The following is an 18,657-nucleotide window of genomic DNA, read 5'->3' on the forward strand; positions in this document are numbered from 1 at the left end:
GTATATGTCTATGAGTATGAGCTGCATTCAGTTTCTGGCTCTGCCATAAGCTTCTTACACTAAAAACAAACAACAACCACCTCTACAGAGGCTTGTAAAACACAACTAAGAACATCTTCCTACCTCATCTCATGGTGTGGTATGTAAAAATGATATATCTATTAGTTATTATGATAAAAACAGATGCTAGAGATAGCTGAGTATTATATAAACAAATATAATCAGGAAGAGATTAAGGAATGGCTCTTATTTCAACTACATATAATGTCAGTTTATGAGAAGTACTGCAGTATGAACTAAAACAAGGCAAATGCTTAATAACTTCCTGCACTTGCACTGCAAATGCACGGCTAATATTCTGCATGTTTCAGAGAATATAAGACACAACCTGATTGAAACTGTTTTTCAAGTATTTTCGAAAGTTTAGAACTATTTAAAATCTAGCTACAGAAGATATTTAGGAAGAGTCTGAGTTGGCCAAAACAGTCTGAAACAGCTCCAGTCTTGTACAGTCACCATTCTAAGCTCACTCGGTCACAGCTCTTAGCAGCTTTAACAATGACTCATCTGCTATAAATTTACCTGGCCGTTTCCATCACTGACACTTCCACACTGAGGGAGATGGTTGAAAGCAGCAACGTTAGCTTCCCTACACTGCTTTTCCTGTTTAAGTTTTCTTTGCTTACAGGGCTGAACAGCTGATTGTAGCTGTTCTATACCACCATTAACTACTGCCAGCAAAATAAGTTTTCTATCTCTGTGCAACATGCACATTTTCCCTAGGCTATGCCTATGTGACCAATATGGTTATTCAAGTTAGTCATACAGTATTAAATATTAACTTAGATACTTTACAAGTGTTCTGCCATCTCTCAGGAAAAAAACAAAAACAAAAACAAAAAACCCAGACTTCATCACAGTACTGAGATCTATGTTTCTCTAACTTATGTATCTGAGGTAATTAGCACTGTAAAAAAAAAAAAAGTTTAATGCAAAAGAAGGAAGTACACTTTTAAGAGAGAGGAGCAATTTTAGTTAAAATATTTTACAATAAAATAATTATGATTATAAATCTCTTTAGTTAAATATATACACATTACACAGTATCTTAAAAAGAATGAAATTATTAAAGTTTCAAGCAGATCTAATGCACAAATCCACCACTTTGTCAGCTTAGACTGTAATGTCAGTTTCAACATTTGTAATTAGTTGTGTCAGACTAATGGCACTATTCTGTGCAAAATCAAAAAAATTATGAAAAACAAATCTCCAAATCCTTCCATTCCCACAGTAAATAGATAGAAAAGGTAGTTTACACATACATACACTTACACACAAACTTTGATTGCATACAGAGGTTAGAATGACCAGCACTAAAATAACCCCCATCTCTACAAAATAATCTATTTCTTGAAACCATGTAGTTTTTGAAAATTACAAACTGTGCTAGCAAATTGTGCGTTTAGGCAGCCACGTGGCCAATAAGGTAGATGTTGTCATAAAGGTGCCCTACAAAATCTTCACTAATATTCTGTGCAGCTCGTCGTGTATTCCGGATGAATTCTCTCTTTGACATTTTGTTCTTCACGTGAGGGCTGGTTAGATCAATGGAAAGAAGAATCAAAGAGTAACACAGTACATAAACTGCATCTAGACAAAAGAGAATAAAATAAAATAAAGGGAATTATGATCATTAAAAATATTGTTGTCTGACCAAAACTCTTATGCAGTCTTCAGCATTTGGGCCTAACATTGCATATATAAAAATATATTAGAATTCAAAGGAATATCCCACTGTCATAAAATTTAATATAACCATTTTCAAAGTAATAGAATCAGCACATTGCTAAATAACTTTTACAAATCTCTCAATATTCCTACAGCATCCAAAAGTTACTGATATCATTATACACATTCATTTAAATGGAATCCTAAAGTCTTTGTAATCTAAAGCCAACATCCTCCTAAGTTTATCTTTAATATGTAAGCAGTCTCACTGCTAAAAATCGGCTCCCTACTACCAGTTAGAAATGCTTTTTAATTTCAGTGAGGTCTAAAATTCCCTCTCCTTTCTGTGGGACTATCCATAGGGCAAAATATTAAATGTGCAGGTCTTTGCAGAAGGGATTTTAGAGATACTACAGAGTTTAAGCACAGAAAAAAAGTGAAGGAAAACTAACATGAAAATACCTCCACCCTTATCAACTAGGTCAAAGGAAATAAACTTTATGTTATTTATTTACCCATTTTCAACCCAAATGAGATGACGACTGACTACTCAACAAAGATTGAAGGATGCTATTAAGCCATGTTTGTACTTTGAGAAATATTTGTTTAGATGCTGATTGTAAATCTACTGTGAACTGTAACATCATCCAAACATACACAGAAATACAGAGAGTGATTCATTGAACAAAAGCTCTTTTTGCTTACCAGGGCTAAGGCCAAGCTCTCTCATCAAATCAGGGTTACAAGCACAGAATCTGTGAGAGAACTTCGTTATGAGAGTCTCAAGATATTCCCCGCGCTCCTCGGGGGCATGAATATGTCTGAAGAACTCTCTCAGTGCATTTGGCAAGAACTGATTTCTAAAGTTGTGCAGCGTCACAAGGTCATCCAAAACATCTCGCCTAGTAGAAGAAAATCTCAGGTAATTAGAAAAGTAACTTTTTTTTAAAAGCCTGTTTGATCATGAAAATGTAGGTTTAAAAATCAAAATAGAAGGTTTAAAATTGTTTTGGAGCTTCAGAGTGTTTTATTCTATTGTTTCATTTCTGTAGAATAACACAAAGAACAAATACACATTCATCAGACACTTGCAATAATAGCCATAGAAATTTCTTTAGAATAGAATAGAACAGAAATTTCTTTGCATGTGTATTCACTTACAGTACACATAAAGGCTAACAGAATTTAATTATCTGATGAAATCATTAAAAATGCAGTAAAGGGAATATATTTGTGTATATTGTACATACTCTGGTGCCTAAGTAAAAACTATTATAGCAGCATCTTGTTAAAAAAAGGTTTCAGTTAGATAAAATTTGCTCACAAAACCTCTTGAAAGGTTAAGTCCATCAGGGTACAGTTCTACCAAGTGTTTTCCACTGAACACAGGAACAACGAAGTGATTCAAACTAGCCTGTATAAACAGATGTGCAGAAGACATCTGAAGTAAATTTGGAAACAGAATATTTTGGTATGTTGATCCTTCCTATTATATATTTCAATACCATATGGAGTGTTTTAATGTCTAGAAATCTAATTTTTACTTCTTCTGCCTGATTTCATTTTATGAAGGGAAGAATGATAGCAATAGGGATTGCTAAATGTAATCATTAATTTGCAGTGTCATCTGGTAAATGGCTTCCTGTTTTGCTCTAAAACATGATGATCTGAAGTTTTACAGCATAGATCTGTCTCTGATGGTGACACCAAAAAATGACTGCTTTTACTTGTTTAGCAGTGAAGACTGAGGGGAACGAGATGCATGATAGGATTCCTGCTATAAGTGCTGCTGTTCACCTGCTCTTTCTATTTAAGTATAGGTATTACTTTCCTCCTCTATAAAATTTGTTTGAATTCGTAGTTTGTACTCCTCTTTCCTGATACTGCACCAGTATCAGGAAACACAAAGCTGAAGATATCCTGATAGGCAAAAGAAAACACTCTGGGGATAGGAGAGCATGGTACAGCAGGGGCAATGTACCCTGCTGCTTTCAGCCAGAGGGTGCTCTGCTACCTCTTAGGGAGTGAGCATATCTCCTATTTGAGAAACACTGGAAAATCAAATAGTGGTTAGAGAATTGATCATGAGTTAAAAAGCTGCAATCACTTGGTAGAACAACTGCTTTTTCCTATAACATTCATACTACATATGAAAAAAAGGAAGACCACATTAAAAAAAAAAAAAAAAGCAATAAAATATATATGAAATCTGAACATCATACAGTAGAGACTATCCTGTGCAGCTTAAATGCACACTATACTTTCTAAACAATTTATAAGAAGAATTACAAGAATAGTGAAATAGTAAACTGTGTGAGAGTCATTGGTTATATGTAGTATTTTCAGAGGTTCCTGTATGATCAAAATTCCGAACTAAGGAACTGTTCAGATTTAGCACCAGCATTACTTAGTTGCATTTCCATGTACTTTTACGTCAATAACATTACAAGCAAAATAACTATTGTCAGGGTTGCTGTGCATTGAAAACAAATAGTGGCTTTCTCCTCACAAGAAATTAAAGTTACCTTTCATCGAGATAGATTCTCAGCTTCTTCCAATTTAGTGTTCTTGTGCAAAAGATAAACTTAGCTATTTCCTTTGGCGAATCATCTAGTATGCCCTTGGACATAAAGTAGTTGACTCCCTGAGATTAAAAGATATATATGCATAAATATGTTTCATCTTCATACTATGGAACAAGCACTGTACTTAGCAACACAAGAAAATTATCCCACTAATTACTCACATTTTATTCTAGCAGAATAATTTCACTTCCTCTCAATCACATTTCAACATGCACAATACAATCTAAAATTACAAATCAAATGCAAAGGAACCTAGTTTGTTGTTATGGTTGAGATTTTACATATACTTTGAGTAGGACACTTAAAATTATGAATCTCATACAAGCACGGTAGTTCAACAGTATTTCAATTACAGTGTTTTAATATTGTATAATTTTTTTTTAACCATACATTTTAACCATAGATTTTAATTTCAGAACTTTAAAAGATAAGAAAATCTTAGCCATAATACGTTTTGTCTTTAATATCTTTGACTAAAACATTAATGTTCACACATGTATGTGATGCATCACATTCAAATAGATGCATTAAATGCATTTGTTTAAATGTGTAATACTGCAAATAAACACAAGCACGCAGATTTCAAAGCGTAGGTAAATATAAACATATAAATAGACATAAAAATATGCATAGACAAAAATAAGAACGTTTCATTATATAAAAATGCTTTAAGAAAGACAGAACTAGTGTGTATATTTTATATTCAGCTTTAAGAAAGACAGAACTAGTGTGTATATTTTATATTCATTTTATAATTTGTAGAGTTTTCCACAGTTTGCCAAGCATACATTTCTTATGGAATACACATGCTGAATTTCATAGAAAACAGCAGTGAAGAATCACATGCTATTGTTAAAAGTTTTGTTTTTTTTTCCTAAAGTAAATACAAATCTGAAGGTTTCATACACTTAGGGGGAAAAAAATTAAAACTAGCAATATTAGCCTCTGATTTTAGGAAGAATTCTAATTTGAGACAGTAATGAAATGCATTGCATTATAAGCTTGCATTTAGGTCCAATTTAGATGATATTTAAGTCTGTCTGTAGTTAGGATGGGCAACATAAGGTTGAGTACTTTGTTGAATTAGAGCTAAACATGAAATTAAATCAAAATGAGTATCAACTGCTTATTAATTCCTCAAACACTTCGGTGGCAGTTTGCAGATGACTACCAGCAGGACATCAGGCCTTCATCGGTTCTTTTTACTTTCAGCTTATCTATGCCTCCTTTAAGGATATCCTGCCTCAATGAGACTTCAGTATTTGCTTCAGTAATGAGCATTTGCTTAAGGTAGTACAAACTGAGGCCTATCAAGGGAGTGTCAGTAGCACTTCTAAAAGCATATTTCTGCTGCAATTATTTAATAAATGCATTTGCAACATATCTGGAAAATACCTGGCATTTCATAGCTGAAGCAAAATGAAAATAATGTCTGCTTTAAGATAGATGGTAGGTTGGTTTCTCTGTGCCAGTAAATGTCAAAAGTTGTTTCTTTAGTACATTACAACTCAAGAAAGGATCTTCACCAGATATGCCACTGCGTCTCTGCAAAATGACTGTGTTCCCTGTCTCTAACTCCCAATCTTTCCCCACCACACAACAGTTGACCACATATCTCCTAGTGAATACAGTCTCTTTATTCATTCTCCTTATCACTTTCACAAATAAACAGAGCGTAAATATATTTCAACACGCATCATTTTAAAGTTGCTATTTATTTTTCCTAAGCAATGACAAATACTTTGCAACAATATAAATCTGATTTATTTTATAGTTCTTAAGTTTTAAAAATTAAATTTATTTTTAAGATTTAAGGCATGTCATCTAATCTACTTTTTGTAACTCCATAAGCATCTTCAGATTCCTCTCAGAATCCATGTTTCAAATAAATCACATCTGATAGCTAACGTGGTTGCTTGTGACAGGTACATTAACTGAAATAAGTAGTTCTATGAACTATTAAATCCTATGCTAAGATTATTTTTCAGTCATCTGGTGATTCTCTTAGGCGGCATTTGCCTGAATTCATCTAGGCAGATCTGTGCCACTACCTATGATGTCTGAAGAGGTGTTTTAAACACTTACGAAGTACAGCAGGATGAGCTGGCTTAGTTGACGAGTAATTAGGTGAAGAGCACAAGGGTGAAGATTTCCAGTAGCTCTCTGTGGAATCTAGTTGGCATTATAATGCTCTTAGCATTAGAGATTTAGGAAAGATGCCTTAAAGATACCTTGCCTTCCACCCAAGCCAAGAGTGTCACTGCTGAACTTCAGACATTTGTAGTTTCTTTTGTCCTTTTTATTTAGATATGCACACAAAACAAAATAACCGCATTCTAAGTTGGTGACAGAACTTTCTGAAATCACGTTATCTTTTCCCACACATATTCCATCTTTTTAGTATTTAAATGGAATTGGATGCCAAATCAGAATTAGGACACCACTAAGCTTTTTACCTAATGCATGTTTAAAAATACTACAGCAAAATATGTGCCAAATAAATTAGCCAATAAAGACAAATTTCACTTAAAACTTGAAATTTGTCAAACACCAAACACTACAACTGCTCAATTTGGTCAACTTAAGTAATTTTAAAAGGTAAAACATTCTTAAAGCCTAGGAAATATGGGAATTCAAGTTTAAACACTAGGTCAAATATACAGATAATTTCTGCAGGTTCGTGATTATTGTTCTATGATGTACATAGGGCATCAATTTGTAATCAGAGCTCATAGGTAATACTAACATGATTAGTAAACAATTAATTATAATGAGATATATGCAGTATTAATCATCACTTTTTAATCATCTTTTTTTTAATCATCATTTTTTAGAGAAATACAGTGTCAATATGTTTCATGGTGCTTCTTCCAGAACAAAATATACAGTATCAATTTGATATTTTCTAATAGGTATTTATAAGATCGTTTTCCTAAGTTATGAAGTCATACGCTGACCATGTTATTTGTTGACAAATGTGGACACAGTGAAGAACATGCATGCTGAATGTCATTGTTTTCACTGTATGCCTTTTAAATGCATTCTCAGTGATACACACTTGTGATGCAATCTTTTATTTCCAGAAATATTTTTCATGTCATGCAGCTTCCATAATTGGTAATTTGGAAAACTGAATTTTTTGACTTTACAGTACAGTTTCCAAAAGGTTTCAGCTGTTGGGTCCATTCCACTTTTTCACACACTTACAATGGAAGTTGGAATCACATAAAGAACTTCCTGCCCCTGTCACTTACTTTAACATTCTTAGGACAAATAACATAGTGCATGTCAGCTTTGGCTTGTTCAGTAGATCACTATGAAAGAGAATAAATGTTCCAGAAATTTGGCTAACAAAACACAGAACAGTAAACATTCAATCATCTACAGACTACTTATAATTAAAAGCCAAGTAACAGTGCTTTATCTAAGCCACTGCAAATTATATAATAACCAAGGACTGAAAATTATAGCAAAACTAAGGGCAGTTGCTAATGAATGAGACAATTCCTATAAAACTGGAAAGTCAGATGTAGTGGAAATGCCACCATGGCTTGATGAGCATCTGGTAACAAGGGAGGGCCAACCCCGGGGGGCTCAGGTGTATGCAATGCACCTGAGTGACTAGAAGGGGTGGAGCCAGGATCCACCCTTTCCCAGACCTTGTTTAAGGGTTGGCAGCGGAGGCAAGGGGATCTCTCTGGAGATCCCTGTGTACCTGATGCTTTTTAAAGGTAAGTAGCTTCTTTCCTTTATTTCTATGCCTGCTGCTGTTGTATTTGAGCAAATCCTCACTTATCACAGTGTAGGATCTTGCTGCTCTGCTGTCATTGTTGCACTTTCCATTGCATTACACTAGTCATAAAGTGAGCACTGTCTCTGCTTACTGCTCTTTACAGTTGTTATACTATGTATGGGAAATCCTGGTCTCATTGAAGTCTGAGTATTCTTGTACTGTCCAGATTCCAATAGATCCATACAAATAAATGCTATTAAACAATCTGTAAGAAATACTATTGCTAAAACTGAAACAAAAATTAGATCTTTTCTGACTGAAGTATTCTTTTCCACTTTCCATTCCAAATGTAACTCTATAGCATAGACCCATGTAATTAACTTGACAGTGTATTTTGCAGGAAACTGGAAACTGTATACAGAACAGTGGAAAATAACTTCTGGTTGCTTACAAACTATGTCATAAGCATACATGATGTAGAATAAGCACTTCATAAGAAACATTTCACATATGTTATACGCTCTTCCAAATAAAATACAGCAGAGATAACGTTGGCAGGTTCAACAAAATATTCATATTCAAGTCTTAATGCTAACTCTAAACTAGACCCTCTCCGAAACAAAAACCAAGTTCCAAAATCTTGGCTACAGTGGTTCTGGTTCTGCCATTATGATAAAACATAACAAACAAAAAATCAGAAACCAAACATGCACTGGAAAACTTTCAGATCATATATAATGTGATTATGCACATCTTTTTTCAGCAGAATGTGAGCACCTGGTAAGAATTATACAAGCTCATGCACATAGTCAATACATAAATTTACAGCTGATATCACAACACCATGCACACAACAATGGCTAACCAGAGAATCCTACCACAAAGCGTGTAGATGCTCTTCCCTACCCCGTGAGCCACCGCTAGCTCTGGAGCTGTTGCTGTGGAGCCTGGTTACCCATTTTCATGACATGGGCGCTGTCCTTTGGAGAATCTTGCTCCTGTGGCTGTAAGTATTCCTATTTTTATAGTATTTGATCAGGTCTGTTATCAAATGTAAAGCAGAGTTTGGCAGGAAATTCCAAGACATAATTTGTAATAGTGGAATGTCAAATATTCCAGTCACAGTGTCCTTGTAATAATAGTTTGCCAACATCACAGTTGTAACAAGAAAAGCACTGATATCTATGAATTCTCCTGAAACTCAGGCCATGAATAATTCCTACCAGGCTATGGTGCTTCACAGGGAGAGAGGAACAGAAGGCATAGGAGATACCCTGAGCTTCTCATCTCTCAGCAGGCCTGATGCAGGCTGTTTGTACTGCTACTGTATAACATAACCACGATGAAGCCCTAAGAAGCATGTTAGTATAACAAATTTAATACTTAATTTAGGCATACTACAAGATAGCTTTAGTTTGCTTATCTTTGTTTTCTTGAAAAATGCTGATGCTTTCATTCAATGCCTTTTGTGAAGGATCCAAATGCTTGACACCTATTGTAATTACTCTAAGTTAGGCAAGGCTGTTCCCAACTGAAACTTGATATATTCTTGAGATACATTTTTATTTGGAAAGCTTTACAGTTATTACTAAACTCATTAAAATCCTGCTGAAAATCAGTGCTAATCACTTAAGTGGCAGGTGCTAAGGTCTCAGCACTACATAACAAAGTTCAAAGCACGGCTCTGTGAGAGAAATTATAGAATACTTATTTATGACTAATAGGAGTAATGGATTTCTTTATCAAACAAAACATGAGACAAAGCAAGAGTTTAAACAAAATCCCATTACTGCAATGATCTGTGTATGACTACTTTATTTATTTCACCCTGTAGCCTCAAGTTCTTGTTCTCTGCATCTTATCAGCAGTGCAAACTATTTGTTTTCTGAAAGTATATTTCTTCATGACTTTTTCTACTTCGGATTTGTTCAGCTATTACTTCATTGTATACTAATAAACATACGTAGGAAGTTAATGTTTATTATTGTTCAAAACTGTCTGCCATCTTTTCCTAATAAACATGCAGCATGAGAAGTCTAATTTTATGTACAGAATACTGTCTTGATCACTTTAGTGTTAACTTTTGCCTGAAAAAGACTTAATTACCTACTCTCAAACATGTTTCCTCTTTGAAAAGCGAGAGAGAGGCACAAGCTGTCTTTTCCTGTTAGTTAAGCAAATTAATAAATTGAAACCTTTTAGGTATTTTTAGAAAATAAATATGGTGCTACATACTACAAAGAAGATTCTCTTAACAAAGAACAAAAATGCACAGAAATAAAATCAAACTGATAGTAGTTCAGCAATACATCTTTTTTCACTGTTCTTGACCACAGAAGTATTTAAAAACGCCTTACGAGAAACCACGATTGTCACAAAAGTAATTGCTTTCACTTTATACCTCATTCTCCTATAACTGAAGCCAGGTAAAGTGGGAGCAAACCCATACTCTGAAACAGCATTTGACTGCATTTGTAAGCACTTTTTTTTTTTTTTTTTTTTTTTTTTTTTTTTTTTTTCAGTACCCCACTTCTTCAGTTAGGAATCTCCCTCTTGTTCCCAAGTCAACACATGGTAAGGAATTTCTGGCATCTGTAGGTCAGACTGCTATACCAAGCATTTAAGAGGCAAGCTGTGTAAATGATGCGCACAGGTACCATAGCCAAAAAAAAAAATCAGGATAGGGCTATAACTTACTATTAACCATTCCTATAGAAGAAGAAATACTAAAGCTTGGCTCCTAATATATCTAGGACTATATAATAGCAGCTACAAATATTTTAATGTTTGTTACTGTCAGCAATAGTTCACTTACCTCATCAGGGTTGGCATTAAAGGTGAGGCTGCCCTCATCTAGTTGCATATACAGTTTTCTAAAAGAAAATCCTAGAGGTGGATTCTTATTGTATATAGAACAGTGACCCCATGTGGATTTGCACAACCTATGAAAATAGAATTAGTCTATTATCAAAAACCTTTTATGTATTTACAGACGCAAAACAACACTGCAAAGCCAAGTACTCAAACAATAAGGAAACTTGAAAATAAGATTTGATTGTAACACTTAATTCTTAACTTTTCTGTATGTTTGTTTCTAAAGTCTTCAACTAATGACACTTTTTTGTTGTTGTTGTAGGTTTTGGTATATACTAGTGCAACCTCAAAATGTATTCCAGTAGGTGGCATTGTAATGACATCTACACAGTTGGAGCCCCTAACACTCCTAGTATCTGAACAGTAGGTAACAAACAAGTGACAAATAATTCTCTTGCAGTAGTATCAGATTAAAAATCTGTGTTTCTTTTCTTGTGCTCTAGTTGTGTAGTGAGTGGAATGTCACATCTGCACCAGAATATGCAACCTGCTTCTTTCTATCCATCCTCTTCTCAGTCTTGATGACTCTGGGTTACCTGATTAAACCCCATGCCTGCATAAATATTTTATCGACATTTTTCATCAGTTCCAAGGTTGTTTCTTCTATCCTGCCTCTGACTCCATGTTTCATCAGTATCTGTTCCTCGCTTCAGTTTCCTTGTTGATGCCGTCTAAACTCCCCTTGAACTTTCACTTCCTAGGCACCTTGTTTCTTATCTAAGTTCCTTATTTCAGTTCTACTTCTGCTTTAACATATTTGTTTAAAAAAAAAAACAAAAAAACAAAAAAACAAAAACTGGCCACAGTGGTTAGAATTCTTCAGATGGCTGAGGTAGAACACAAAAGAAACTTGGTTTTCCTCTCAGCATCTTGGGTCTTATTTGAACTGAGTTCTGAAACACAACTGTAGAACTTGCTAAATTCTAAACTCAATATATGTGGATTACTAATTAAGATGTTAGCAGACATCTATGTGAATTGAGACTTTAAAAAAAATGCGCTAAACCAGGACAAACTTTCACAAACAAATATATGCTTGAACTGAATATTAAGGAAGATTTCACTAAAAATGATTGAGCTGTTTCCCAAGGTGAATTCTGAGGGAAATATGGTTTTTTTTTACCCTTATATTAAGCATATATATTGTTTAATTAAGAACATAATATACTTGTGCTTTAGAACAAGAAATTTATTTGTATTTTGCACAGTTTTGATACCAAGGATCAAGAACAATATGATAACAAACTGCAAAGTTATTTTATGCACATAATCTTATAAGCTTAAATGAACCTTCACTAGAACCACTACTTCTTGCCAAGATAACAATCCTGAATGAAAGAACAGCTGTGACTAAGAAGTTATAATTGTATTATCCTCTTGATGAAGTTCATGAAGTGAACTGAGGAGAAGCTGCTTCAAATGCAGAGAAGTAAACAGACTGAGAGAATGAAATAACTTAGAGCACAATAAAAGGAAAATAAACAGGACCTGGAACAGCAACCCACTTGTTACATTAATACTACTCACTGTCAGTTAAATTAAAGGATAAGGCTGTTTTGTGAAAGACAAATTCTACTGACAACCTACTCTGAAGATAAGTGTGCTTTCGTAGGATTCTTTCCTAGTGCTCTAAAACACCAAAATGGAAGGTGGTGTTTTTAATTAAAATTTCATCTTGCACAATTTTATTTGATAGAATTTTCCTTTATTTCTTGGACATACAAACAGACAGAATTGCCTCTGCATGTTGCATAAATTTTTCAGCTGTTTTAGATAGTAGAAATTTTAAGGTGTGCTTGCAGAACTGGCCTTTTCTTTCCCCCTCCCTTCTGTTGCTGTCTTCCAAAAAACAAGGGCATATATTGCTCTAACTCAACTAAAGTAGATGAGTTCTTATTCCTTTCTACCTAGAGCTTCAGCTGAACAGATTTACTTGCTCAAGCTGGGTATTTGTGTTATTTCTCTGAACTTTCAGCTATGCTTTGATTTAAAACAAAAGTGAATGAGTCCTTGTTTTTTGTTTTTTTTTTTTCACCAAACAACAGGTTTGTTAGTAATACATGCATGTGCTTATACCAGCACACTTGTATATACAGAAACCTATTCCACTATTATACAGAAACCTATTCCACTATCTTAGTAGTAATTAGAAATCCATAATTACACATTTTTAAACTGTGTCCATTTTCTCCCCTATGCCAAATCTCATTTAACTTAGAAAACCTTTGCTAAAATTGGAATAATACAAAGCACAATTTGAGACAATTATTTTTACTACTCTTGGGTGATGCATTTGTTTTTGCTTACCCTTGCCAGAGGAGCTCATCATTAGCGAGATCCTGCCAAACACATGAAGCTAGACAGAGATCAGTTGCATTCAGATATGACAAAATGGTAAAACTAAGCTCTGGTGGCAGCATTTCCAAGTTAATGAATCCTTGTTCTTTAGATTTTCTTGTCTTCAGCAGGTGGTAGATGTCAATACCTCCTTGGGCTTGTTTCCGGTGGCTTGTATTGGAGACATTGTTAGTAGCTATTCTCCTACCATGCTCTCTGGTAAGATAGCCTTGTCCACTGAATCCTTGGTGTTGCAGTTGCTGATTCCTAGCAACCCTCCAGAGTCCCTGACCCATCTGTGAGCCTGCTGGACATAAAAAGCCAAATTAAATGTTGTAATACTCGCATTTCCTTTAACATTTAATTAAATTAGTTTATTTAAAAACAATGAAGTGCTACAAAATGAAAGGACAGACAAAATCATCCAGAGAAATGGGGAACACACAGAAGCAGGCTGTGACTGACATAAGGAAAACATTTAGGAACTTAAATATATTGCAGCTAGAAGCCATTCCCAACTTCAGTGTATTTTCTCTTTCTTGCTTCTGAGCACCCAAAACACTTCCTTAAACATTTTTTTTCAAAGTCATAAGGGTTAGGAGTTTGTGTACGTGTACTGAAGCCAGGACTCCAGCTTAAGCTATTTATCAGTTCTGTTGCTTGTTCTAGAAACACAATGTAGCAGTACATCTGAAACACAGTATCACTCTTTAAGTAAAGATCAATCCTGCTCAGTACATGAAGAGGCACTTAGGCCCTGAGAGAGGAGGCATTACTACATTACTACTGCATTTCTTATGCAGTACTGGTCTGGATGTGTAAAGACTACTTTCAGACACTTCGGATTACAAAAGACCAATAAGAATCCACCAGGTGGTTGGTAGATCACATGTGTAGTAAGCAAAAAAGTTAATAGCCTCTTGAACTCTTGAGAACTGTAAGCAACACAGCCACCTTGTTTAACTCTTAATCTCTATGACGAAGAATAAAGCAGTGAAGGAACACGGAGGCTGAAAACACTGACATTAAATTCACAGTACAAAAAAGACAGGGATCTCTTGGAAAGAGTCCAGCGGAGGACCACAAAGATGGTGAAGGGCCTGGAGCATCCCTCCTATGAGGAAAGGCTGAGTGAACTGGGTCTGTTCAGCCTCGAGAAGAGAAGACTGAGAGGGGACCTGATCCAGGTCTATAAATATCTAAGGTGTGGGGGCCAGAATGGCAAGGCCGGACTCTTTTTAGTGGTGAGTGGAGACAGGACAAGGGGAAACGGCCGGAAACTGCAGCATAGGAAGTTCTGAACAAACATGCGCAAGAACTTCTTTACAGTGAGGGTGACGGAGCACTGGAACAGGCTGCCCAGGGAGGTGGTGGAGTCTCCTTCTCTGGAGATGTTCAAGACCTGCCTGGATGCCTACCTGTGCGACCTGCTGTAGGGAACCTGCTTTGGCAGGGGGGTTGGACACGATGATCTCTGGAGGTCCCTTCCCACCCCTACAATTCTGTGATTCTGTGATTCTGTAACTTTTATTGGTCAGACTAAGGAACACATTTTGCTAATATTTTTGCTATCTGTTCTGACGTTAGTTTATATAATTTTAACAGAGCTATGTTTCCACATACATTTGTTAACTGATTAAAAAATGAGTCTTTCAAAAATGCTATTTGGACATACTTTAAGGCAACAACAACAACAAAAAAAGACAACAACAAAAAACAACAACAATATAATAAGTAATTTTGAAGGCTCTAAAGAACATAAGATCATATTGAGACAAATTTCATAACACACCAGGATGGCAACACAGAGAGAACAACAGCATTATCAGAAACAGATCATCAAAAGGCTGCACCCAGGGAATTACCAAGTGAACTTTATTCCATTAGGTAAGGATCTGGCAATTTTATAATAGCTTTCAAGCTTCTTCAGTCAGATTATCTTTCTGTTCTGAAGGCCACACTTATAAACGGGGTCATAGTTGCAAAGGACCAAGTTTTCCTAGCCCTAAATCAAATATCCAAATTTCATTTGCTAGCTTAATGTTTTTATTGCAATACCTAGCTAGTAGTTCCTGTTTACAAACTACATTCTGTTGAGCAATACCGAGCTAACAAGAACACCAGTGTTTGTTGCTGGTGCTCACAGGGTTCATCTTGCCACAGAATGCTAATTGTGACACATCATTTACAGCCCAGTCACTAATAGATTACTTAACATTATGGTTCCAGGACAAAAAAAAAAAAAAAAAAAAAAAAAAAAAAAGAACAACCAAAAAACCAACCGTGCTATGGTATCCAAGAAATTAGACTTCTTACAGAGTTCTCACATACTTTCGCAGAAAGTAGAGAGTAGAGAAATCTCTTAGAAAAACTTCTTAAAATAAAACATTGATTTTAAATGCATATTTCTATTCTAAGCACCAACTGAATGAGTTTTGGGGATGACAAAAAGCAAGACTCGATTCAAGCTGACTGCTGGGAACATAGTGTGTGGCTGCTCAGCAGCAGACATGCTGTTTGTAGAGCCAACCTTCTTTTCCCTGTCAAGCAAATGCTTTCAGCTTTGCAGTAATCCAGGATAACGCTTTGAGATCTCACTCATAGAACAGAGAGAGTCAGTGCATCACGTTTTCACTCAGAGGGGGTGACACACTGGAACAGATTGCCCAAGGAGGTTGTGAATGCCCCATCTCTGGACCCATTCAAGGCCAGGCTGGATGTCGCTCTGGGCAGCCTGTTTGGCAACCCTGCACATAGCAGGGGGGTTGAAACTGATCATTGTGGTTCTTTTCAACACAGGCTAGTCTATCATCATATGGCTCTAAGAGTAAGGATGTCCAAAAATATAATTTTGTAATATTGTGAGCATCCATTTTCAGGCCCAAGATTCAGGAAGCCACTCAAACGTATGTTTCCAAGCTTGTGATTGATGTAACTTCAGCCAGTACCCGCAACCTTCCAATCGCTTGGTTGTCACAACTCTCACAGGAAGAAATGACACTAAGCTTTTTTGCTGACTGCTTATCTCCCCTGGCACTGCCTGGCCTATCCCAGAACCAGGTCTGCTTCTTGTTGCTGTGTTCCAGAATAAATCCTTTTTGCAGTGGAGCCCACGACAGAAAACTACAAGCTAAATGCCATCTCTGTTAGGACAAAGATGCAGTGGCTCTGGTAGCCCATCTGGTAGCCCCAACAAAGCACACGCGGATGCTCCACGCGAGGCCTTTGCATTGCACCGAGCCCTGCGGTGCAGGGGAGTCCATCTCCGCGTCTCGAGCTTCTTTCCCCACAGCCGCCCTCCGCGCGGCGGCCTGCCGGCGCCCTGGCCGTGAGCGGCACAGCCGCCCCCAGGCAACGAGCACGTTCGCTCCACAGGCCGCACCGGCCCCTCTCACGGCAGGACAGTCCCCGAGCCGGTCCGCGCCGAGGGAGGCGGCGACCCCGGCCCCTCGCACCACCACCGGGTGGTACTGCCCCCGAGTGCCATTGGCCCGCACCGGCCAGGCCCGGCCTCTGATTGGCCGCGTCGCCCGTCCATCATCCCCCGGCCGCTTGCTCGCCGACGGAGCCCATCCGCGGGAGCCCTTCCGTACCTGTGCGAGCTCGGGTCCAACCGCCGCCGCGACGAGCTCGTTGCGGGTCGGTGCGTGAGCCTCGCCGGACAGAGAGGGGCTAGGCGGCCCTAGCGGTAGGAAGAGGCGGTGAGGCCCCTCCGGCGCGCAGGGAGCCGCCGCCGCCGCGCCTCCTGCCAGGCGGGTTTGACGTTCGCTGTTGTTGCTGGAAGTGGCGTCACCGGGGAGGGACGCGCTGGAAGCGGAAGCGGCCGTTGTGCCGCGCGGCGGCAGATTCGGGTGTCTGGAGCAGGCGAGCGGCTCCGGCCGCGGAAAGCGTCGGGGGTGAGTGCCGGCCCCTCTGTAGGGATTTCCTAGCCCAGAGCAGGTGGACGCTTCTGGCCAACTTGGTGTCATCTGCAAACTTACTGAGGGTGCACTCAGTGCCCTCATCCCAGTCACCGATAAGGGTATTAGATGGGACAGGCCCCGATACAGTCCCTGGGGAACGCCACTCCAGACTGAATGCCAGCTGGATTTAATCCCATTCACCAACACTCTCTGGGCCCAAACCTCCAGCCAGGCTTTAACACAGCAAAATCTACAGTTTACAATTGTGGCAGTTGATCAGAAGCAGATCTCAAGGATGTGAGAAATGCCCTGAAGAAACATTATTTCCATAATTCTGAATATTGTGTCTAACACGTTTTTGTTGGTGCTCTTGTTTTTTTTTTTGTTTTTTTTTTTCACCCTTTCTCTCAAGTGTTTCTAAGTTGCTGAGCTGGGCAGTTTGCTAATAGACTTTCTCAGAGTCTAGCTAGGATGTAGGCTGTTTGTTGTGAGTTGTAATTTGGGGGCTGGGCTGTTATCGAGTCTATGCTTTTAAAGTTCTGTGTTGGAGAAGACCTGACATCGTTTGCTTACAAACATGTGCTTGCAAGGTACACTAAACAGTGCTCATAGAGTGTCTGTGAATATGATGTATTTTTGAAGGAGTATCAGCTTTATGCTTTTCTTTTTACTTAGTTTTCCAATTACTTTTTTTTTTTTTTTTTTTTTTTTTTTTTTTAAACTTAGTCTTCTCCTCCACTTGGGAATTTATTAATCAATTTGACCAGAAAATAACACTAAAAGTAAAAGCTTCCTGTGCTTCTTTATGCCTCTGACAAAGCTGATTTGGATGTTGATGATAAAATGCATTATTGATTTTTTTTCCGTTGCCTTTTCTTCTTTTTTTCTTTCTTTCAGGACAGCTCTGCAAAGAAAGGGGCACCATTTTGTAGTTTACATTATGTCACTAAATGAGTCTCCTGTGAATGATCAATTAAAAAGCAGATTTTTGACTTGTGTGTTACGATGAAGAGGTTAAAACTGGACCTTTTGGCTATAGTGCCAATAAATTTAGACCTACCTTAAAGTACATAGGCTGCCTAGTTTGTTGCACCACTTCTGCTTGAACAATTTTAACTGGATTTAGTGGATTGTTTAATGGAGCAGCATTGTCTCCTTTGAATATCAAACAAGCTTATTCAATCCTTTCTGTTTGGTTTAGCAGCCCTAAATTCTTTATTTGCATTCACATCCCTATCTTTAAAGATCTTTGATAGTTGATGGGATTAGGCATTTCTACTCAGTCCTTATATGGATGGTATGAAGGAAATAACAGGTATTAATTAGTATTGAGCCCTAACTCTTTGCTGTTTTTGTAACGTCAGAAATAGTCGCCTCTAGAAAAGAGAAATTTCAGTGATAATGATATATATTGCAATTTTAATGTGCCTTTCTTTTTTTTAACAGGCAGTATTATAATATAATTACCTCATAATCTGAAAGAGCAGTGTTTGGAAGA

The 18,657-nt window shown here is 37.3% G+C and overlaps 1 protein-coding gene across 1 annotated transcript; it reads right to left on the reverse strand.

Moving 5' to 3' along the window:
• Positions 1–1,462: 1,462 nt before the first annotated feature.
• Positions 1,463–13,559, reverse strand: FBXO8 (F-box protein 8; the record flags this gene model as incomplete). Its single annotated transcript, XM_079534681.1, has 5 exons — positions 13,228–13,559; positions 10,862–10,988; positions 4,254–4,372; positions 2,434–2,630; positions 1,463–1,650 (listed from the first exon to the last, which is right to left on the reverse strand). The coding sequence occupies exons 1-5, from the start codon at positions 13,551–13,553 to the stop codon at positions 1,463–1,465; spliced, it is 957 nt and encodes a 318-aa protein (XP_079390807.1). The 5' UTR covers positions 13,554–13,559.
• Positions 13,560–18,657: the final 5,098 nt, after the last annotated feature.

The sequence above is a fragment of the Tetrao urogallus genome, assembly GCF_951394365.1.
Source record: "Tetrao urogallus genome assembly, chromosome: 4".
Taxonomy (NCBI): Eukaryota; Metazoa; Chordata; class Aves; order Galliformes; family Phasianidae; genus Tetrao; species Tetrao urogallus.